General features: G+C 31.8%; 2 protein-coding genes across 6 annotated transcripts in view; one reads left to right on the forward strand and one right to left on the reverse strand.

Annotated features, from left to right (window-relative positions):
• LOC148600159 (uncharacterized) overlaps positions 1-12,930 on the forward strand; it is a 49,408-nt gene extending 36,478 nt beyond the window's left edge. For 4 of the 5 annotated variants that reach the window (XM_088559308.1, XM_088559309.1, XM_088559311.1 and 1 more), the window contains 3 exons: positions 3,235-3,449; positions 5,241-5,359; positions 9,159-12,930. In XM_088559308.1, coding sequence (XP_088415434.1) covers positions 3,235-3,449; positions 5,241-5,359; positions 9,159-9,327 — 503 coding nt within the window. In that variant the 3' untranslated portion in view covers positions 9,328-12,930. The remainder of the gene's footprint in view (positions 1-3,234; positions 3,450-5,240; positions 5,360-9,158) is intronic. The other variant, XM_088559312.1, reaches the window with a different exon arrangement.
• A 1,700-nt stretch (positions 12,931-14,630) lies between these two features.
• Positions 14,631-16,446, reverse strand: LOC148600161 (pulmonary surfactant-associated protein D-like). The gene is made up of 2 exons (XM_088559353.1): positions 16,046-16,446; positions 14,631-15,617 (listed from the first exon to the last, which is right to left on the reverse strand). The coding sequence occupies exons 1-2, from the start codon at positions 16,122-16,124 to the stop codon at positions 15,391-15,393; spliced, it is 306 nt and encodes a 101-aa protein (XP_088415479.1). The 5' UTR covers positions 16,125-16,446; the 3' UTR covers positions 14,631-15,390.
• Positions 16,447-17,618: the final 1,172 nt, after the last annotated feature.

The following is a 17,618-nucleotide window of genomic DNA, read 5'->3' on the forward strand; positions in this document are numbered from 1 at the left end:
TCATGGTGACGACCATAAAGCTTCTGTAGTGATGACTTCAATCTTGTAGCAACATAACCCTGTGACTATATACAATCAAACTAGAAATACTGTGATCAAGCTCACAAGGAGAATACCCTCCAATTCAAAGTTAAGTTGAATTACCTTCCTTTGAAGTCCTCCAACACTAATTGTATTCCTTCATGTACATCTACATATGATACCCAACATTCTTTTAAAGTTTCATAAAAAAACCCCGAGTGGAGTGGCTTAGGAGGAGGTGCACCTATGAGGCTACAATATGTAAAACCCTTAAGTTGGATTATCTCTCTTTACAATGCTTTGACAGAAATTTTAGTACTCTATGCAAATCTACATATGATATCCAACCTTCCTTAAAATTATTTCAAATTCCATGAGTGGTTTAGGTGAAGTTAATGTAGACACACGGACAGACAGACAGACAGATGTATTGATTCCTATATACCTGCAAACTTTGTTTGACACAGTTGAGGGGTAACTGTTATATGATGTATTCCTACATGCTTAAAAGTTTTAGAAATGCTCAGTATTTTGATCTCTATAAACTGATATTCCCCCATTGCAAACTTTGAACCACTGTCACAAGGGGTGGATCTAGGTATTTAGGTTAGAAATTAAGACTGTGCGAAGTGAGACAAGAAAACTGTTGGGATAGAATTTGTGAAAAATGAACATTTCTTGCAAAACATTTTTTTTTCCCAATACATTATGGGATGTATGCCTGGCTTGCCTTTCCTTGGATCCACACCTTATTACCGGGTGTAATAAACATTCCTAATTTTTTAGCTGTGTTTACCTGTTTTAATTATGTATTTCATTTGATTGCCAGGGAAAAGGAGTTACAAGATGATTTGTAATGTAATATAACAGTAGCAGATATAAAGAGGGGTGGAGAGGGTTGGCGCACCCCATTTTATTGGAAAATTTGTCAATGAATACAAATAATATACGTCCTAGCACCCTCCCCCCTTTTTCTGAGGCACCTTGGTTGGCACCCCTCCTTTTCAAAGTGTCTGGATCCAGCCCTATGTAACATAAACACTTTCATAATCTAATTTTTTTTTTGTCAGCGTAAATATAGAGGAATTACTGCCCTTAGGTGACCTCCCTGTAATTGCTACATGAGTACTAAAGTAGTTTCTATATTAAAACAGTTAGAGATTTGGGATATTTTTTTTTGTTTTAGTTATTTTTTTTTTAAATAGCTTGATCCTTTATTAAAAAGCTTTTGTGAGAATAAAATGTTAGTGAGTAACAATTTTTTAAGGGGTATCAGTCTTGTATTACATATTCCTGAACGGGTGTACATCAAAACATGGAAAATATAGTGTGCTTCCTTTTTGCATTTTCCTGTTTTTGTTTCTTGGCAAATGACTATCAATTTTCATCAAAAGTAGAGGGTAAATATCAAGCTATGACACAAAAAACTTGTTCTTGAGGAAAAACAGTATTTTCATGAAAAATAATGTTTCAGAAAAGGGGTCTATTTTATGAACTCAAAATAATAGTGAAAGTGAAAAGAGATAATTTTTAGTTCGACCTGTCCTGTTGTACCAAAGTTTGTGCCTTTTTTCTAAAATGGACCTAAAAATTATTTTTGACATTTCCTTAATTGAAAAACATGGTCAAAAGTTAGATTGAAACTCCTTGTCTATTTAAAAAAAAAAATTATGAAATTTAAGGTATACTCTAGAAGCAAGGAATACAAGACTGAGACCAAGATTATTATCAGTATGTAAAAATTGTCAGATAGAATATTTGAATTGAATTACCTCCCTTTGATTGAAAAATATATTTTGTAAACTTACTGTCAACATCACAAAACCTTTCCATAATTAAATGTAGAATATATTATAATGGTGTACATGTATTTTGTATGTGTACTTTTATAATAACAAAATCTACAGCATTGTACACTGAAATGTAATCATCAACATTTTTGGTGCAAATTAAGTACGAATGTTCATTAATTCTCGTCAGCTTTTGGTTATTATTTGCCCCAATATGGTATCTATCGTAAGGAGGACTAATATTTTAGTATTTAGGATATCGAGTGGATGTTTTTTTTTTTCTTTTGCTTGATAAAGTTTGGGCGCGAATGTTGAATTAGTCATGACAGAGAGATCATGTAAATATTGTATCTGGCACTGGTTTCTGGTCATGCACATGATGAAGACAGTTTTAGTGTTCTGGGACTGTCATCTAGTCTTTTTTTTCTTAAATTGGTCTAAGATCTTTTATTTTTAGTTAAAGAAAAACAATGTAAATATAGTAAATTTTATCTATAAATCTCAAGAAAGAAAAGTTTTGTTGAATTTAGTTCCATTTAAATATTGTCTTCTTGATAGCACAACCGGTTCACTATAATTACCTCCCTTTTACTGATTTTTTAATATTTTCATACACAGTTATTATAACCTATTAATGGTATTTTTTAATGCATACATTGTGTGTATACATATATAATGAATATATTTTAGGAAAATTTACGAAGATTTTAATTTTTTAATTCAAATATTTGAAAAAATTCTTTATGTAAAACACCAAAAATTGATGTTAAATTTTAAAGGTTATAGTTGATATGCAACTATTTCAGTTGTTAAACTATAATCAATCAATCAATTTCTGTTGAGGTCCCTTCTCTCAGTTGAGAAGGATTAGTTTAAATGAGGAAGTAGTTTTGTAGAGTTGTGGACATGTCTCAGGGTGTTGGACTAGACTGTCATTCAATCTATCTAGGTTGAAGTGTAATGAATTAAACTTTGAGATATATGGTGGTACTTACTGGTGTTATTTTAATACTGCAAAAACATTGAATAAGACTGCCAAAAATGTTATCTTTACATGATTGTTTACATGATTAAATCCCATTCCTATGGTTTTGTAATTAATACATGTACAGTGTATGACTTATAAAGAGTTTGGGATATTTCACTCCTCATTTGGTAGTTTCTCTTAGCTCTATTGAAGTGCTTACATGCATCAAAAATATATTTACCATACTTGTTAACTTATGAACCTTTTTTACAGTATTCTCTCCCATTATCATTGTCTCATGTGTGAGATTTTTACACATAATAAAACAAATTTTGATGTTAAAATTCAATTAATTAGTATTTTTCACAGAAAATTGATTTTAACCTAAAGCCTTCCACATTTCTTACATTTTATGTACAAGGTTCTAAATTTTTCAGTGATTTTCTGTAATTTCAGATGGTTTAGTGAACCATGTTTGTGCTGTGAACCTAACAGACAAATCTACCTCAATGCATTGTTGTTTACTCAGGGGAGATAATTTAGAAGTATTGGAATTGTTACTTAAGGTAGATCCAAACGAATCTACAATAAACACGAGGAACTCCTCTGGACTAACCCCTTTACATTTGGGTTGCCAGTTGAATAGGAGAAAATGTGTTCAAAAGCTTGTGGTGAGTTTTTATATGCCCATTTGTGACCAGTATGTTACGGTTTATTTAGACACTGTCCATCTGTCAGTCAGTCTGTCTGTCTGTCTGCTAAGGACTTGATGGTGTTTAGTATACTGTTTGTGTTAATTTAGTTTTGTGTTTTTAATTGATTTCCAATGTTTTTGTTCATAGTAATGGAACTTAATCAAACAGAGAAAAAAAATCAGCCTGGCATATTATCAGTTAAAATATGACGATGCTTATGTTATCACCAATTACTAGAATTTGGTTGAACTGAATAATCTATAATTTAAACTAAGACAAAAAGCAATATACATAGTCAGAAAGACAATACAGTGAAATCTATCTAAACCAAATCCTGAGTAAACCTAATCCATATCCATATAGTCTTTTGCTTTCAAAAAATATACGAATGATATTTGTCTTATCCTATCACCTCTCTAACTAACCCCACTACTGAACACCTGTGTAAACTTAACACTTGTCAAAACCAAACAACTGTCTAAACCAAATACCTGTCAAAACAAAACACCTGTCTAAACTGAACACCTGTCAAAAGCAAATACCAGTCTAAACCAAACACCTGTGTAAATCAAACCAACTTTAAATTCCAAAAAGGATCTGGTTTAGACATGTTTCTTTCTATCATTAACAGTAGGGACAGTAGTAGCAGTTTTTTCTATATACATTACATAGGAGTTTTAGTTACAGGTTGGTCAGGACTTCTGGCTTGATAGATGCCGAACATTTCCAATTCAACTGCCATTTTTCTAATTTTGACTATTGAACTAATGTACACAGGATGAACTGCAACAGTTTTTTTTTCATATGTTTTATTAACCCCTTGGAAATATAATTATACTTGTCATTTGTTTTTCATATGCTATTAAGGAGGTAGACCTAGGATAAGGAACACAACTAACAAATCATTTGAACGTTTGTATTCACCATTTTACATCAATTTCATGTAATCATCAAAGTAACTTGGACTGATTATATTCTGTTTCAAAGAAATGCTTGAAAGGCTTTGGTGAAATTGAATATGATACAAACATATCACTGATTTCATGAGTTGTGTCACTTACCCTAGGTCTACCTCCTTAAAAGAACTAAAAAATAAAATCTTGAAAAATATGTAAATGGTAGCAATGACTTAAATTATATCACTTATGATAGGAACCACTTTGTTGCTACTTAGAAAGTCTCTTAAATTTCAATATTGGTCCTAAATATTTTTTTTCATTTTTTCCTTTGTACATTATATATAAGGACTTGGCAAAAACACTTGAAAAAATTGTTCATTTACCTTGAAAAATTTATTGAAAAATTGTACTATGCTTTGGTTTGGTTTACAGAAATGCAATATTAGTTTTTTATATTTAGGGTCCATTCATTGGCTGATAATCATAGCTGAAGTTTATGAAAGAGATCTATTGTTTAGCTTGCTTACATTGTTGTATTTTTTTTTCATTTGTTTTTCTGATTTTTATACCCTGCCACGTGAAGTCACAAGGTATTTTGTGATACCCTCAGAAAGTTGCATGTCTGTCTGTCTGTCTGTCTACTACATTTTCCAGATGAGCACTTGATCAATGAATATTTCTAAACTTTGCACAGTTGTTTTAGGTGCATGTAAATTTTGGGCAAATCCAAAATGTAGATTTCGAGTTTGGCAATTTTGAACATTTTGCCATCCCCCTTTTTCAACCATTGCATTGTGGGGTTTCACTAAATGTTCTATTAATGCCTTCTTTTTTATCATTAAAGTACACATAATTCCTATTTTGACAGGATCAGGTTGGGATAGATTTAGACATTCGGACCTTGGATGGTCGACTTCCTGAGGAGATGACAAATAATAAGCATATAATCAAAATTATACAGAGAAAGAAACAGAACTTTTCTGTCAGGTATTGTGTGCAAGCAGTTGATTTAAAAAAAGTACTTTAAAGTTGGTATAGTTCTATCCTTTTCTTCATTTCTGTCAGATAATGTGGCATGTAGTTGATTAAAAAAAATACTTTGAAGTTGGTATAGTTTTATCCTTTTTACATTTCTGTCAGGTAATGTGGCAAGCAGTTGATTTTAACAATTAACTTGGAAGTTGGTATACAAATGTTCATGTGGTCTTATCCTTTTCTATCATTTTATCATTTCAGACATCTAAGGAATGTTTCTAATTTTTATACTGTCTATTTAGACTGGATGTATTATGGCATCCTCTTCTATCATTTTCTCATTTCAGACATCTAAGGAATGTTTCTAATTTTTATATGGTCTATTTAGACTGGATGTATTATGGCATACCAGTGTATCCATGTATCATTCACACTTTACACAATTAATCAAAAATGCTGCCACCAATTTCTGTGAAACTTTGATAATGGATTCTTTCTATTGATGCATCCTTGACTTTCTTTACATTCTTATAAATTTCCCTTTTTTGGTTTTTGAATTCTTGACTATTTGTACAAAAATGGGGTAATTATCTGTTTTTGGACTTAAACCTTTGCAGCAATGTCAATGAAACTTTGGTATATTATATATTTATATTAATGTAAGCCCCTTTCAATCTTTGTAAATTTCTGCTTTTATAATTTTAGAGTTGTGTGACTTTGATCATAAAAAGGGGGAACCTCATAGTTTTCAGACTATAACTCAGTAGGGGTTGCACCCATTTTCATGAAACTTTGGAAAACAGTTAATTACTATTGATGTTAATTTTTAATTTTTATTAATTTTGATTTACCATTTTGGATTTTTTTCTTTATTCTTAAAAATGGAAGATTTCCCATAAGTACACAATCAGCTTAAAATGCTTCAAGCAATTTTCATGAAACTTTGTTCAATGATTTTTTTTGAATAATATAATATTTTGATTATTATATATTTGGTGTCAAACATTTTGTCACAATCAAATTAAGACCTCTATCAAGCTTGAATTATGTGTCTTTATATGCCCCCTCTGTTCAGGGTTTGACCTTTGTGGGCATTTTTAGCCGTGCTCGGCAAAACATTTTTTTTTTGGAAAAGGTGATACAAAATAACCTGGTTTGCAGCAGTTTGCACTTACAAACTGAGAAGAAGTTTATAAAAATTGTAAACTAGCCCTACTCCTACAAAGTAAGAGGTTGGAATTCCATTCCTTCATACCCTAACCTTTTACTTCCGAGCGCCATATTGCATAATGCTCGTTCCGCCGTTCCTTGAAATCGGCAGAATTATAGTAAACTATTTCCCATTTAAAACGTTTTATACAGTTTCTTTACCATTACACGGGAGAAGGTGACTAAAGAAAAGCAATGACCTACCTGATGAGAAAATCCAGCAATCCTGGAAATCTTTTGTAAAAGCAGTTAAAATGAACTTCATATTTGGTTTTTAGCCTTTTGAGTGTAATTCCGGTTGATAAAATTACGGATTTTAAAATTTGCGAAACGAACATACCAAATTAACCAACGAATTGCCCTTACCAACTTTAAGTTCGTTTTGTCAAAAATATATTGTATTCTGTAAAATTAGTGACCTAATTCTAAATTGCTGGTAATTTTGATAACTGTCTTCATTACAAATGTTTTCTAGGTATTTAACAAATATTTAGGATTTTTATCGTTCTGTTTTTGGTAGGTTAATCTTCTTTTATATAAGTAAAAGACCTAAAGTATTTTAAAATGTGTGTTTAGCATTTGCGTTGGCTTTGAACATATCAGATGCTAGAGGTTAGGATGGCACCAAGTCAGAAAATAGCTTGCCAGACAACCTCTAGCATTACTAGAGTAAACTAGCCCAAACCAGATTTAAGAATATAACCTGTTCAAAAATTAGAAACATATCTTGTAATTCTGACGTCGAATTCACAAAAAGTCGTAAGAGTAAAGTTGATCGTAAGTAATGACGTCATGACAGAAAATAGCATTGTGATGTCATAATTTTAAGATCAATTTCACACTTACGACTTTTTGTGAATTTGATGCCTTAATGACAGTCTGAATATAAATGATCAATTCGTATTCAAAATGTTTGGGATTATTTATTTGCAGAGAGTTGACCAATCAACATTGATGACTTTTAGTACCAAGCCAGGTTATACAAAATATGTAGTCTTTGTAAGAATCATGCAAATTCTGTAAAATGTGATACACCCCAAAAAGGCTACATATTTTTATTTTTGTTATTCAGTTGCTTTAAAGGTCTATATGATGAAATGTATAATTATTCATTCCAATCTGTTTGCTCTTAGGAGATAATCCACATTGAAAATCTTACAGTTTCTATTGTATTTTAGTGTCATTTACAGAGTTATCTCCCTTAATTTGGAATTCTACAGTACAGTTATATGAAAAGCTACATGTTTATTTCTGTTTACTTTAACATTTAAACAAAATATTATAAATAAAAAATATGTAGGCTTCCCAACCATGAATCACATTTTGCATGATCCTTATCTGGAGTGCTACTTAAATCATTCTGTCAAAATGCAACAGTTTTACATTATTTTTAAACACATGGTTATTTCGAAGTTGTGAAATTTTTTTTCATTGGACTAGACTGTATACATCTTCTTATAAATAATATCTTTAATAATCATTTTTATACCCCTCCACTTGCAAAGTAGGAGGTATATACGGGGTAGTGATAGAGGTGTCTGTCTGTTCTTCCGTCCATATTTCCTTCCTTCTGATACACTTGGGGACCCATCTCTTATCAGTTACTCCTTCTACACCGCTGAAAGACATTGAATGAAACTTTCACAGACTCATTTTTCCATGTCCCCATTGTGCACCTTCTATTTCAGATTTTGATCTGAATCAATAGGGGGTTTCACATATCAAAGCATGAACTTATGTGAAATATTTGTGAACATTTGTGAATATGAGGACGTGATGGGGATTCATCTCTTATATGTAACTTCTTCTACACCACTGAATGGAATTGAATGAAACTCTCACAGAATCTTTATTACATGTTTCTTTTTGTGCACCTCCTTTCATATTTTGATCTGAATCAGTTTGGAGGCAAAATGTGCATGTCATCAAATGGGGGAGTGGGATATCATGTTCAGGCGTGGATTGAAGGACTGGTGTACCAGGCGTACACCCCCTAAATCGGTAAGAAAAAAAATTTCACCACAAGTTTCACCCCATAATATGTTTTGCCTTGCATTGCACAGCATTTAGTTCAATTAATGCCCCTCCCCTAAACTCAAATCCTGGATCCGCCCCTTATGTTAGTGAGCATTGAAACAGTTTTTGTAGTTTTTATTAGGGATGTAGAAAGTTTATACATGACACAACTCCATATAGATTCTTATCTTTTAAGAATTTTTTTCTGTGAACAAATTGTCTGTATGTTATATGAATTATTATAGCAAATTACAAGTGTAAAATAAGTGCCTTTATTGAAATAATCACAAAATACATGTGCTTTTGGACCATTTTCATAAGTATGGCAAAAATATTATATGTCATTAAATACATGTAGCAAGAAACAGGTCTGAATAATGCAAATAGAAAGTAATCTGTCTTTGATCGGTCTTAAAGATGTGTAGATATGTTCAGGAACTATATGTAAAGTTTTCAATTTGATGACACTAACTATTGTTTTGCCTTTTAACATTCCATTTTATGAGACTATTTTTATTTATTTCATAATAACATTAATGTATTCGCTCAACATCAGTTACAATACTTATTTCTTTTTCATTCAAAGGTCAAGTTCAGTTTTGAGGTCAAGGTCATCATCCATTACTACTGTGGTAACTGACACACAGCAAGTGCATTCTGATGTACAGACCACTATTAACTTTGATAAAGTTGCTACCAGATTCCAAGCAATGAAACAAAAAATTGGTGGGAAAAGATCCATAAACCAGAAATGAACTATATTGCTGTTGACCCAAAATTCAAGGTCAGGCCATTGTTAGTTCAAGGTTATAGTATGTAAATAAAGCTAAATTAGATTCTTACACAAGGTAAACAAATCACAGATTCTTACTACAAATGAGTATAGGTGCATATTTTGTCTGAGGAATGCTGCATTTCACATGCAGTCTACCTTTATTATTCACCATATTGTTAACTGTGACACATCTTGCTTTAGTATAAAATGCCTCCGACATTGCCAATGCTTTTGTGAACATTCACACAATGTCACTATTTCAGAGAGTATGTACTTTACATTTCTGTAATAGCAGTAGGAATAAAGATCACATTCCATGTGAGTGATGTCACTGTTTCAAGGGTATGAACTTGACATTTCTGTAAAACCATTACAGTTAGAGATAACGTTCAATCTGAGGTCATGCAGTTGGCATGTACAGGTCTGCTTCAAGTAAGTAGACAGAGGGTAAGGGACATAACTCTTGAAAGCGGTGATATGTTTTTATCACATTCAGTTTCACCAAAGTGTATCAAGTTTTCATTGGAATGAAGTTAACCCAAGTTACTTTGATGCTTACATCAGATTGATGTAAAACAGTAAATACAAACGTTTCAATGATTTGTAGGAGTTCCTAACCTTAGATCTACCTCCAAAAGTTACATATCTCTAAAACTTTTTGATTTCTCAAAGAAATTTACTTTAACGATAATATACTAAGTAGCAGTCTTTGTAAGAATGTTGCAAATTCTAGAATATGTGATAAACCCCCAAAAAGGCTACACATTTTTATTTTAGTTATTAAGTTGCTTTACAGTTTTAGATCTATGTGATGAAATGTATAATTATTGTATTTTAGTGTCATTAATAAAGTTATCTGCCTTAATGTTAGATTCTGTGGTGCATTCTACATATTTTTTTTATCTTTTATGAACAAGGGTTCTGTGAGGAGACGCATTTTTAAGCATTTTAAACAAAATATCAATAATAAAGATATATAGGCTTTCCAACCATGAATCACATTTTGCATGATTTTTACCTAGAGTGCTACTTAAGTATTATTGTACATATTGAATATATTGAATTTATCAAAGAAAAAACAACCCCTCCAGGATGAAAAATGTCATCTCAAGGCCACCCATGGGTCTTCAATAAATGACAAGGAAACCCTCACACCACTGGGCAGGCTGCAGCAGGCCTCAAAACAACATTAATAGACAGGTATAATATATACTCCAGTAACATATAAAAGTAAACATAAAAAATAAAAATGAGACAACGCATACAGAGGCCAGAAATAATATAAATCTAAATGTTTCTCAGCAATTTTAGATCACAGCCACTAGATGTTTGGTATACAACTTCAGTATTGGGTCCCATATTATGGGATGGGATTTCAGGTCCGTCACATTCCTACTGAATTTATTTTTCTGTTTAAATGTGAGATTTTTGATAACATTTTCTTCATACTTTTTTAAAATCAAATTAGAATCATCACCATAATAAATTATTGAAACAGTTCGTTCAAAGAACAGTACTTTACCGCAACTTGGCCATTTCTGTATTTGACCCCTTTTCTAATATTCTAATGCAAAATTTCCAAAAGATGACTAGTAGTCATTTCAAATAAGGAAGACTTTTTTTAATGATATCATATTGTCAGATTTGGAATGTGTGTTTCAGATAATCCCACAAGTCTGACTTTTACATGTGTATAAACTTGGTATTAATCAAAGTACTGCTTACTCAGTCTACACAAACTCCTTGTCAGCAAAAATTGTTTTTAATTAATTTTAAATTAATTTTTGTTTCATGCTTTGAGCTTAAGGATACAAGAATACACATGTGATTAAAAAAAAACAGAAATACCCAGAAAAGCTGCCAACGTAAAATTTAAAAATTGGTAATCAAAAAATTGAAAATTTTACTATATTTGATTATAATTTATATGGATTTACTTCAAAGCTTACAGGATTCGGTTGATTGATATGCAGTTATGTATACAATGTGAAGTTGTGAAAAGTTATTTATTTTGCCTTGCATTTTTATTGTAAACATAACAATTCAATTGTATAGATTTAAAAAAAAATGGTGAATATGTGATATTTATTTTGTCCACTGCCAAATACAGTGAAATCTGACAAAGTAGAACTCTGAAAACAAGAAAAGCTATATAAACCAGACAAATTTCGAAGTCCATGTACATGTATTTTTATCATGGTAGATAAAAAACAGTTTTATACTCAAAAAGAGGTTCTGTTAAGGCAGGCTTCATTTTACGTGTAAATTAATTTTTACAGCACATTGTTCGGTAGTTTTTGTAAGCTAAAAACGTTTTTGATGTTTACAATTTACCCTTCAGTATGTGAATTTTGTTTTGGTGACCAACGGTTTCACATGCTGGAATTTGACCAAAAGTGTACTGAATTATTTGCTGTATTTTACTTTACAAATGAAGTTTACTCTTGATATTCATATAGAAGGAATGATAAACTTCTTTTTTTTTAATTTTGGGTCAAATTCTTAATTTGAATTCGAGGACGTCAATATATTGTTACATAGAACGACATATTAATCTAAGAAAGTAAACAAATAAAGCTCTTAAAAGTGTAATAGAATATTTAATGATGAATTCGTCAATCTGTTCATCAATTAAAAAATATTTATTAAGGGTTTTGATATTTTCAAGGACTTAATAATGTGCACTCCCTGATATTTTTAACAATATATTTTTATAGAAGAAATTTCTCCGTTGTTTTTCTTAATTTTTTCATTATTTTTGTGCATCTTAAAGTAATGAGACTCTTTACCTTGTCCAAAAAGGAGGACAAGCAAATGTACACTTGAAAAGCTGTGTATTACACTTAATTGACTAAGTAAACGTTCGAATATTAGCCTAAATATGATCAAAACTGATAATACAATACAAATTACTAATGTGCATCAATACGGGATTTAACTGTCCAATACGGTTTTTAACCGTCCATTACGTCATGGCCTGGTTAAAATCCTTATTTTATTATTGAACTAGTTAGTCAATAGAGGTACTAGTATGACTGCGTAAGGGTTTCCATATTGGCTGACTTAATGGTCCTCGGCTAGCAATATTGGACTTCGGCTACGCCTCGGAACTATAACTAAGCCAATATGGAAAACCTTACACAATAATGTACAATTATTGCGTAAGGTTTTCCATGTTGCCTTAGTTATCGGTTCAAGGCTAGCCATATTGTACTGAGGCGTAGACAAATTTCAATATGGCTAGCATTGAACCAATAATATAACTCGGCCAATATGGAAAACCATACGGAATTATACCTTTATTGACTAACTAATCCAAAACGTCATATTGACCTATTCCAATATTGATCTTAACCAGGCCAGTATGACGTATTTGGAGGCTAGATCTGGAATTTGACGGCTTAATCCCGTATTGGCGCACTTTTGTATTTTGTATTGTATTTGCAGTTTTGATCATATTAAGGCAAATGTTCGATCGTTGGTCAATAATACTAGAATATTACTTAACTGTATACATTTATATATTTTTAAAATTGTACTTAATTTATTTACATAAAATTGAATAAAATGTTGTTCAATAGTACTGAGTTTTAGTTTCTTTTAAAAACTAAGAATCAAATGGTATGTTTTAACGATTATCGGTAATTTGAGCAAAAATCCTCTGATGTGTACTTGCTGATAATGCTTGGATCGGCAACCTGACTTGATACAAGAAATTATTGGGTTAGTTTGGAATTACACCACGCACGCCAATTACACGCCTAGGGATTCTTTTTTTGTGAGGGTAATGAAATTACTTTTTATTATCACGCCGCAACGACGACAAATTTTTACTTGCAAGCGTCCTGTAAATATTTTGTAACCAGATAGAAAAAAATACAGTACATGTACAATATCTCTTTAACATTTGTCCTGAAATGGTATGAAAAATCAAAAATCAATACGGTATACCTTTCTAAAGCCACAATTAACTGTAAGTGTTTGTAGGAATCAGGCAAAATGGGAAAAATCAGAAACATGCATGTCAAAAACCCACCAATCTGACAATCAAGGATGCTTTTTATTTGGAAAGACCATTATTTGATCTCTTCATCATTGGCTTTGCTCAGAAATTTTCAATAGAATCTGAAAAAAATGAGGATTTTTCTGTCCTTGAAATGTTCATTTTCAGTGCATTTCAATGAAATTATTACTCAGTGGTTCAGCATGATATGGAAAATCTTGTCTGTTTTCCTTGATTCTGATGGTGCATATATTCAAATTACACAATCAAAATAATGAGTTTTTTCATACCATGTTTCACTTACTGCCCTATTCTTACAGGGACCGACACTAAAGATTTGCTGCATTCTTACTCTTGCTATTGTACACGTAAATCGACAAAATAATGTGGAAAAAAACAAGATGCTCTTACGAGTTATAACTTGTGTAGCTGATGTTTATCTTGTTTTGTAAACTAGTTATTATAAAATACTATATTAGTGAGCAGCGCGAAGCGGTGTGAGCTCTACGGTTTTTTCATGTACTATCCAATTTTCCTTAAGGTTCTGCAATATGCTAACGAAAAAATGACGTGTCCTGGAAGTAACAAAAGGTGACTGTCCTTACGGTTATTTCATGTACGTATGCTCTCCAATTTTCCTTCAGGTTTCCCAATATACTAACGAAAAAAGTCATGTCCCGGAAGTAACAAAAAGTGACTGTTCTTACGGAGAAAATTCGTCGTTTCCTTAAATAAAAAAACCCCAAAATAAATAGGTTAAGATTACGTTTCAGTAGAAATAACTCCATCTTTTCTGATAGTTTTCTTGTCCTTTTTTTAATTATTAAAGGAAGTGCAATTGATGTGCTTTTAAAAGATTTAGAATAAACGTGGATGTACGCACGTGTATCGCTGCTGTTCCACTGTTGCTTTTGTCAAGAACCTAACCCTTCTCGGAAAAAAATATGACTCCGATTGTATTACTTAAATAGAATCATTGCTTTTCTACGATAGGAAAGATAATCGTTTCTTTTTTGAATTTACAGCTGTCAATAGTCCTTTTTCTTATTTCCTTTTTACATAATTATAAGTTACAAAAACATTCAGAAACTCGAAATGACAAAAACTTGCAATAGACAAACACTTAGTACACACCAAAAAATGAACAGCAGAAACCTCACTTTTATTTAAATTGCAACATTCGGTGAAAATCACCGACTACAAGCTCACACACCAAAATCTAAAACAAATCCTTATCCTAATTCTTAAAATTATTTATATAAGAAAACATACGGGTTAATAATAAAATAATAATAACAACAACAAAATGCTTGTGCTAACTGTATTGGACAGTTTACATGGACCGATAATGAAAGGGTTAAGAGTTGAACATGGACCAATCAAAAGTCATAAAGTCGCGTTTTGGTATTTTGGTTGTCAATTTTGAGTTACTATATGGTAGAAACGTTCATACAGGGCACTTTGTCTCTGTGGTAGGGATCGATTGTTGTCAGTTTTATGCTCAATAATTTTGCCCCTGACGAAAGCCCTAAGGCCGACCATTTGGGCCCCATATTCTTTTTTTACGTTCTTTTTACTTTTTATATTTTATTTGTAAATTAATCCTTTTTATTTTTAAAAGTGGCTATTGTTCCTTTTTAGAGATATACGAAAACTGCTATCTGACCCCCTATGTTCTATTTTTAGTATCGGTGGCCACGTTTTTCGACGAATCAAAAATCGAAGCCGAATCTAGGGAACAGTCATGCTAATTTTCATTAAAATCAATTAACTGGTTTCATATTAGAAGATGTTTGTGGGCCACATGTAGCCTGCCCTGTGGCCTGAAGGTTTTATCGTCGTTCAATGGAGACCCATTGGTGGCCTTGATATGACATATTTCATCCCGCTTGGGTTGTTGTCGCTGACATATTCACCGTAGCTATTCTAGTTATATTCTTTTAAATAGATGTATTTAATATGTTACAGCGGTGCGTTGATAAAATGATAAATTCATGAATTGGTTCTAAATTGAAAGTCCTATAATGAATGCATATCTTGTCATGGTGTTAATTCACAAACAGCTGCAGAAATAGATGTTGAGGGTGCGTCATGCCACATATAGTGAACAAATTTTGCAGTTGTAATATGACCCTCATAACGGTCATTTGGTTCGCCGTTGGCCCAATTGAAATACGTCATTTCCGTTCCATCAAAATACGTCCATTTACGTGTAGTCTCGTTTTGCATACCCTGTATAAATATCGTTTCTGACCCAATCACACTATCTGTAAAAATATAAATAATGGAACACAAATTTGTTGTACGCTGATAAGTAAATTTGTCGTTTTATCATCTAGCTTTAACCGTGTGTTTATACTTATTAAGTTAATTGATGTATTATATATATATTCTAAATTCGCTTAATTAATCAAAACATGATATAAATAAATATATAAATATAGATAATAGATTGAAGTAGTAAAGGATGAGCTATTAAACCCGTTATGTATTAACCAATTCTAATTACCATTGAAAATCGAAAAGGTAGTTTTGCAGTTTATACCATTATTAAAAAAAATACACAATTGATCTCAGAAACATCTATCGATGATAAAATGACCTTGTTGGTAAGGACCTCAAAATTATTTATTTATATATCAAGAAATAAAAACAACGAAATAGTAAGACGATGCGTAGCAGTAATCGTTATTACCAATTGTCTTTTCCATGCAAAGTTGCTTTAAATCTCTATCGACTTTTATCACTTCCCCTCCTTCTTCAGAACATATCATTGGGACGTCCACCGGAGACACTGACACCAAACCAGTGATAAAGGAAAAACAAAACAGTTGACAATACGGATTTAAAATACTTTGTAGGCTGCATTTTGTTCTGTTAGTTTGTGGATCTGAAACATTAGAAACCTTCCACGATGAATTCAGTTATCATGACATGAGAGCACGTGTATGAAAGGCAATAAATAATTTGAATTAGAATTGCATTGCATTCTTTTAATTACCGCTAGAAACTTGGTTCCATTGATGACTTTGAAGAACTTCTTCAAAACGAGCGTAACATTCGAAAATTAAAGTACCATTGTGTGTGAGAATCAGGCAATGAGTGGCACATCACTTTTCTCAATGTGGTCCTTTTTTGCCTCAAATATATTCAAATTCATCTAGAAAACAACTGAAAAGCTATTTCAATTTATCCTGAAGCATTGGTGATGTAGATATTTTTGACTGTTTATATATGGAAAAAGTTCGGGAAAATTTTCCCTCCATTTTTCCATAGTGCATTTCAACTATCAATATCTTAAAAAAGTAAACTTTATACAAACACTTTGATGATTATTTCTGGAGGTTATCGGGTATAAATACTTGGTTAATGCAATAAAATCTCTGTGTTATTTTCCTTCATGTGCAACACCTTAAAAACATTTTGCCTGATTCTTAGAAGGAAAAGAACTTAAATTGCATTTGATTATTTAAAAAATAAGTTTCAGATAAGATTCAATTCTGTTGAGAAAGAAAGAAGGGACAGAAGTCAAAATTATCATTAGACGGAATTATACTACAAAAGACCAGTAGTAATTTCTTCGACATTTCAGGATTTATGCGAGACATTTCTTAGTTTCAAGATGACATTTCTTAATTTCACTTCCAAAAAACTTGCAGGAGAAAAAGAATCAAGATGGAAGTGACTTGAAACCAAGAAATGTCTCGTATCAAGAATCATGGAACTACCAGGCCTTCGTAGTAGACAGTAGTACAACAAATAAAATGAAACGAACGAAAGTATTGATGAAATATAACCATGGCATTCTGTACATATTTTCCGACTTGTTTAATTAACTCACATAATTTTTTTTTTTAAATCAGAAATTATAGGATACTTGATTGGAAAAAGTTCAAAAGCACACTATGATCACGATTGTCGAGGATTCGAACGCCTAGATTTAACGAATGTGTAAAACTTGTTCCGCGCAAGATTAGATCATAATGTTTTATTGGCACGAATTATATATTGGTTATTCACCATAACCAGTTGCATATTCTATTTATCATATAGTTTTTTTTCTCCATAATTTACTGCTGTTTTCAACAAAAAATTAAAATGTTATGACCGGTGGAATGGTATTCGTGTTGTGACGTTAATTTCGTCGGGAGAGTGAAATTACCGAATTTATTTCATGGTGCGAATTATCAATTGTTTCCTGCAGGGAGCATTCGATAAATTGCTGATATCTATATCATAAAAGAATACAGATGTGCTATAAGTTTATG

The sequence above is a fragment of the Perna viridis genome, chromosome 13 (genome assembly GCF_037379345.1).
Source record: "Perna viridis isolate PV_CMFRI_1.1 ecotype Kerala chromosome 13, ASM3737934v1, whole genome shotgun sequence".
Lineage (NCBI taxonomy): Eukaryota > Metazoa > Mollusca > Bivalvia > Mytilida > Mytilidae > Perna > Perna viridis.

Excerpts from the sequence above, each read along its gene's own strand:
- LOC148600161 (XM_088559353.1), bottom strand. The coding sequence starts at position 16,124 with ATGATATGTTCTGAAGAAGGAGGGGAAGTGATAAAAGTCGATAGAGAT. Across the intron at positions 15,618-16,045 it reads TTGCATGGAAAAGACAATTG|ATAGTGTGATTGGGTCAGAA; the intron begins GTAATAACGATT and ends ATATTTTTACAG.